This window comes from Buceros rhinoceros, unplaced genomic scaffold (genome assembly GCF_000710305.1).
Source record: "Buceros rhinoceros silvestris isolate BGI_N320 unplaced genomic scaffold, ASM71030v1 scaffold32328, whole genome shotgun sequence".
Classification (NCBI taxonomy): domain Eukaryota; kingdom Metazoa; phylum Chordata; class Aves; order Bucerotiformes; family Bucerotidae; genus Buceros; species Buceros rhinoceros.
In genome coordinates this window covers 35,554-42,189 of record NW_010429150.1, presented here as the reverse complement: position 1 = coordinate 42,189, position 6,636 = coordinate 35,554, and the positions used below count along the sequence as shown (strand labels likewise).

The window sequence follows — 6,636 nt, the reverse complement described above, 5'->3', positions numbered from 1 at the left end:
GTTCAGCAGTGACAGTTCATAAAGATCTATTTAATCCCATTCTGCCTCTGACCTCAGCACAAGTTTATGAACAAGTAATTTAGTAACTTTTACAGAAAGTTCTCTGATTTCTTAGCCTAAGATTTCTTTCACACAGGATTAGATCTTTTCCCCTGCACCTTTTCTAAAGGAATCCTAGACTTGATACTGAACTGAAAAACCTGGAGCTCCCTGCTAAACTGAAAAGCAGGTGGAATAGAAGCAGCTGAAGCACTTTGTTTCTCACCGAAGTACCTCAGACCTGACCAGCAGGATGGCACAAGTGGAATTCAAGTCCACTCTCCGGATTCTTAGGAGCAACTGTCAAAGAGGGCACCTAGCGCAGTGGTCACAGTGAGTTTTAGAGTGTGCTTACCTGTATCCATATGACACACTGACTCACGTCACACATTCAAGTCCGCTCTCCGGATTCTTAAGGAGCAACTGTCAAAGAGGGCACCTAGCGCAGTGGTCACAGTGAGTTTTAGAGTGTGCTTACCTGTATCCATATGACACACTGACTCACTTCACACAACCTAGATGCAGATAAAAAAAAATGACACTGAGTTTGAAGACTCAACAAGGAGAGGCAGTTAGTTAATCTCTTAATCACCCTGAGCATTTCGGTTTGTAAGCATGTGCTTTTATTCCAGTTATCCAACAACACATTCAACCACCATATCAAAGCTAAATAACCATCAACAGGATGAGTTGTCCATCTGTAACAAGATCACATGAACAGCTAAGGATGTTCTTGAGATTACAAATCTTTGTGCTAGATTCTGATCTCCTCGTCTATACCTCAGCCTTTTGCAGTGGTCAGTGGAAAAACTCAAAACCCTATTTGGGCAACCTTATACTCTGCTTTTGTAGGATTTCTTTGTGAATTGCGATTGCTTCTGTCCTCCCTCTTTGACTACCCACACAAGCTCACTGCTGGTCCCACTGGAAACATCTTGCTTCATGCACATTTTTTAATGCACATATCTTCAACGTTCTTCTTGGATTTTACAGGAAAAACGTTTTTGTTTCAAACCAAAATGATTAAAAAATATAGAAATAACAAAATATCTGTCCCAGGAAACACAAGTCCTTGCAACTACTCAGCAGTTTCTACTGAAATCCCACCAGTCGTCTTATTTCTTGGTAGATGGGGAAGGCCAGTTCCTTGGCTTTCTCTGCTCCATCCTCTAAAATCTTCATCAGATGGGATTTGTCTTTCTGGAGTTTCTTGATTTCATTCCTGATAGGTGCAAATTTTTGAATAACTGACTCCGCTACCACCATTTTGTAGTGAGCAGTGTCGAGACCAGTAGCTTGGTGCACCACTTCTTTGATGCTAAGCCCCGTTACTGCAGCATGAATGGACACCAGATTGGAGACACCGGGGCGACTGTCTGGGTCATAGGTCACCTCAGAGGTAAAGTCAGTCACTGCTTTGCGGAATTTAAGCACTATTTCGTCAGGGCTGTCTGCTATGTTAACCGTAGCTAACTTCTGTGGGTCTGACTTAGACATTTTCACTGCTGGATCTCTGAGGGATTTTATTTTCTTTGTTGTACCTAAAAAAAAAAAAAGGAGTAATTACGAACACACATAAGACAATGATTTCTTATGACAATTTTAAGAACACTTCGCAGCAGCATGATGAATCTCAGTTGATCCTTGCTTAAAACTGAGTTGTGACCATAATTGTGTATGTTCCTATTTAGTCCTTATGTCTTCCCTGTCCTTCACCTTTCTCCTTCCATAAGCTAAACCTCCTCCATTTCTCCACTCCTCTCTAAGCAGAAACTTCTGTTAAGACACTTCTTAATATTTTCTGTGACTACATGCTGGTTTTGCCCAAAAACTCTCTCCTCCGTTGTATTCCTGGCACAGGGGACAAGCTACCTAGAAAGCACAGACCGCACTTTATTGAAAGGTTCTGTAACAATGGAGAAACAGGTTAAATCCACCAGCAAAAATAATCCCAGAACAGTTAATCTTCTTGCTTTAGGAAACTTCCACCCAAAACCTCTTGGTAATTCTCCTAAATAAAGACAGTCATTAGAAGTTTTGTAACTGGACACCAACCAGCTCTGTTACAGGGAAAGCAGTGTTCAAACAAGAAAGGTGTGGGTAATGTACAAACTACTAAGATATATGCACGTACATGAAATAGAATAGTAGCATTAGGGGAATATTGTAAAGTACTTTCTTAAACAGTATCAACCCATACCATTGCAGCTTTTCACCAAGAAACATCATTCATGGACTACACAAAGTATCATTTATCTAGAAAGTACTCACACAAATTGTTTTTAGACAACTAATGCAGCTAGCTAAACTAGCCACATACTCCTCAGACTGTCCTCAGTGAAAGGACAAGTGTTCTTCCAGGGTACAACACAGACTGCCCCAGAAAGTGCTCTGTTCTGAATTAACTTTTGGAAGAGTCTATCTCTTTTCTGTAAATTTGAAGGAGTCCAGGTAATCTAACTGCTTGCAGCTAGTGTGCCTGAACAGGTCCCTAACTCCACTCATCTAAGGTATTTAATTGGTTTGCATATCCTTGTGAACTTAAGAAGGTATGCTTTTCATGAGGAAAGTGAAAAGTTTTGAGTTTTTTTCCAAAACTGAGCTTTGTTTCCCAGGAAATAAAGTCTCACCTGCATCATAGGCTAGACTCAGGTCCCTGTTACAGTGCTTAGTATTTAACTGTTCACTAGAAACTGCAATACCTAGTATTCTCTAAGCTCCACTCTGGGTCTAACACCAATTTTGTCACCGAGGCTTGAAAATGGAGAAAAGTTTATTACTGCCTGTCTTTTCTAAGGTGAGAGATCCTTGCCCTTTTGGGGGCGAAGGTCTCTGCTGTGCATTCCTCTACATTACTTACAACAAAGATGCAGTGCTTCTTCCTTGCCCAATTCTTCACGTTTCTTAACAAACATGCCATTTGCGCCATCTGACTCCTCCTCACCTCCCGGCCTATGACCTTGTAGCTCAAAAACGACTGAGAAGATTTTCCTTATAAGTCCCTCCAAGTCTAAGATCAAAACCAGAAAGTCTAAGCTCTGTAAGAGACCCTTACCGAAATATGCAAGTATGTATTAGACACACTTAAAAGATTTTTGAGCACTGTACCAATAAACCTTCAAGCTGTTTAGCATGCTTAATGCAAACGTACCACTCAGACACTGAAGAATTCTGCTTGCTAGAGGTCTCTTGTCTTGCTGCTTACATGTCTCCTGAACTAGCAACATGGAGCAAACAGTCTACTCTTAAAAGGTCCAATACTTCAAGAGCGAGGCTGACTGGCAGCAGCAGAGTGCATCTGGCCTCCTGGACTAGAATACCAGACTTCAGGTACATTCCTCCACCAGGGACTTGTAAAGCCTCATGTCTATCTTGGGAATTCAATTTCACAGCCTCTAGTCTCTTGCTGTCAGTTTTTAATTTTCCACTCCCTTAGACCAGTTTGCTCCCTTTTCTTGGTCCCTGAAATGATTTCCACAATATTTAAATACATCTTCAATCCTGAAGTGCCGTTAAGCGGGGGGAGGGGGGAAAAAAAAAAAAAAAAGACCAGCTCACTTAAAATGGCTTTGGGCACAGGAAAGAATTCTCCATATTTCTTGTTGAAATGTTGTGCTATATCTTGGGCTAGTTCCAGGTGCAGGACTTGATCTTCTCCAACAGGAACATGTGTAGACCTTTTAATAAAAGACAGATACAGGAAACTCAGCAATGCTCTCTGGTTCTGTTAAAATGTTACTCAAGACTGTCAGAGCTTCTGCCATGACCGAGGGCCAGACTGAGCCCGAGTCCCAGCTAGATACAGGTGCTGTGGGAACAAGACCCCAAACTGACTGTACCCCACGATGAGTCTGCTTTATGTGCTGAACTGAAGGACATCTACAAGAGCAAAAATAGCCCTTTATGAAAACATATATGGTAATGAGCATATCTATCTTGCATACCAACAAGAGCAAAACACTGAACTCAGCTCAAAGAAAGATTTTTGTAGTATCTTCTGCTGTCTCTTTAGAGATCAAAGAGCACGTGTTATAGTGTGCTAACAAAGTAAGAAAGATCTGCAAGACAAAACGCAATCATCTTGCCTTGTCAAGGCTCAGGAAAACGTAATTGATGTTCAGAAGTTAGTACAGGGGGATTTATCAAGGGAAGGAAAAAAGAGAGTGGTTCTTCCTTATGGGTCACCACTATACAAATATACAAATATCATGTGGGCCAGTGCCCACTATTGCCACAACTCTTATCATTCATAGATTAGAACTGTTAGGATCAAAGGATCACTTGATCTTCTGTACTGAACTCTATAGCTCGAATGTAGCTCTGGATTTAAAACACAATCTGCATTAGAGGACATGAGGAGGTGAAGAATCCATTACTTCCCCTGGCGATTCTTTCCACAGTGAATCATACTCGCTAAAAACGTATGATTCTTCTAGATCGGGCAGACTTGAAGTCTTTCCAGCTTTTGATTACCCTTCCTTCCCCTGGCAGATTTTTTTTTCTAAGGCTTGTGGGGTATTCAGCTCTGAATCCTGGATGTGTTTCAGTGTAAGAACGTTCACTATGCATATTTTAAGTTCCCAGAAAATTTCAGGTCAACATGGTACTCCTTTCTTCAAATTCTGAATTACTGTGCTGACATCCAAGAATCAATTTGTTGATCTTTATTCCCCACCAAACAGTAAGCAAGGCAACCTAAAAACAGTTACAGTAGCCAACAGGAAATCACAATGGCCTACAACTAACAGAAAGAGAATGAGTTACCATAATCAATACACTTTAAACAGGTCAAAAGAAATGTTTCCATATGACAGAATGGTTTCATATCCACAAAGTTTGCCATTAAACAGAAAACATATTGTCTTTATAAATGCCTCTGCATGATTCTTTGTGTTTTCCGTTGCTGTGTTTTTTAATATTTCTGTCCTGGTGCTATTTTTATTCTTTTCTGTCATATATTTACCTTCTGTCCATTTTCTTGTCTCTTTGATCCCTAATTCATCTGAATTAGTACTTTCTCTCCTCCAGCTCTTAATTCTTCTTCATGACTGCCTTTCCCTTCCTGTGTTTCCATTTCTCCCCGATTCTTGTTCCCTATGTTATGTTTTTACATTAAAACATGTCTTATTGAAAAGATTATGTTAAATTTCTTCAAAGAGATATTGTTTCTCTTTCACTTCCTTGTTTTGTGCTCTGTCTGGACAGCCTGCTGTTAATACACATGGTAGCAAACAAACCACAGGCTCCACTAAGGAATCACATGATCTTATTAGAGATGGAAGAGACATACATGGTTGAGCTCAATCAAAACAAGGTGATTTCTAATAAACTCGTCTACATTTCACCCTTAAGCTTGAGAAACAAATGGGACTCACTGCTTAGAAGATCATTTTAATGTTCAAATTCATTCCAAATTCTGCTTGCTTCCCATTATTTTTAGTTAAAATTCAAGTGAATAAGAAATATCATTTACTGGTCTTCTGAAATCACTGTTTTTCCCTACTGATGATCACTTAGGGTTAAATTTCTCTTGATACATTTTTCTGGGTTAACAACTGACTAATCTTGGTTGCTCTGTCCTCACAGTTCTGTATTACTTTTATGTTCCAACAAATATTCACAACTTCACTTCAGAACAATTCCACAAAGTACATACACTTGGACCATAAAAATAATTAATATGCAGTGCACTGTCTCTAACATTTACTTACTGAGACAGTTTAAAACACATCATGAAATACAACCAGTCACTACAATGCACTACAAGTCTATCAGCTAGGCTACAAGCTTGCTGAGTCACCAATCCCTCATTACAGTGTGTAATTTCCAGTGTGTATTTCCATTGCAGCACATAGTACACCCCAGAGAAAATTGAACTAGCCCAGGTACCACAGTTCAGTAAATTATTCACTTTTTCATCAGTATCAGCAGGCCTACGCGGAATCACACACTATCATGCGTATACGATATACAGTCAGTTTAAGTGTCCACAGTACACTGCATAAAATAAAGCATAACTACTTAAAAAGTGTATATATGTGAACACGTTAAATAATTAAACATCAGTGTGTTATAATTCCCTAATAATTATTCTCAAGTGACCATCTTTTTCTCTTTACAGCCCTGACAATTGCTTTCAAACCGGGCTAGCGTTCAACCAGCCTCTTGAGAGGTAAAGGCTGTCATCCATTTCCAATCTTCTGATCTAATCACACCCAGCTCCCCCACTTAATAAGTCAGCATGTTGACCTGATGAACATTCATTCTAAAGCAGCTGCACAGACATTGCCCATGGGCTCACATTCGGCCTCTTACTTGTACAGCAAAATATCTGCTGCTTGAAGCACAGGGTAAGTCAACAGACCAACAGTTCCTTCATTATTCTGGCTGGAACACTTCATCTGTTTGCAAAAGAGAAACAGAGAGGAATCACACTATTAGCTAATGGTATCAAAGTCTGTGATTTTTAATTAATTAGAATTCCAACTAATTTGAGCGACTTACTGTGTAACTCTAAAGAAAAGCATCCCGTGTAAAATCCACTCCTTGCGAATACACGCATCTCATTTTATGTCCTGTATTTATGAATTTCCCTAC

General features: G+C 39.8%; 1 protein-coding gene across 1 annotated transcript in view; it reads right to left on the bottom strand.

Annotated features, from left to right (window-relative positions):
- Positions 1–1,131: 1,131 nt before the first annotated feature.
- WARS2 (tryptophanyl tRNA synthetase 2, mitochondrial) overlaps positions 1,132–6,636 on the bottom strand; it is a gene marked incomplete at its 5' end in the record, with an annotated part of 21,306 nt that continues 15,801 nt past the window's right edge. Inside the window, 3 exons of the mRNA XM_010142546.1 lie at positions 1,132–1,580; positions 3,598–3,716; positions 6,355–6,440. Of these exons, the coding sequence (XP_010140848.1) occupies positions 1,132–1,580; positions 3,598–3,716; positions 6,355–6,440 (654 nt within the window). The remainder of the gene's footprint in view (positions 1,581–3,597; positions 3,717–6,354; positions 6,441–6,636) is intronic.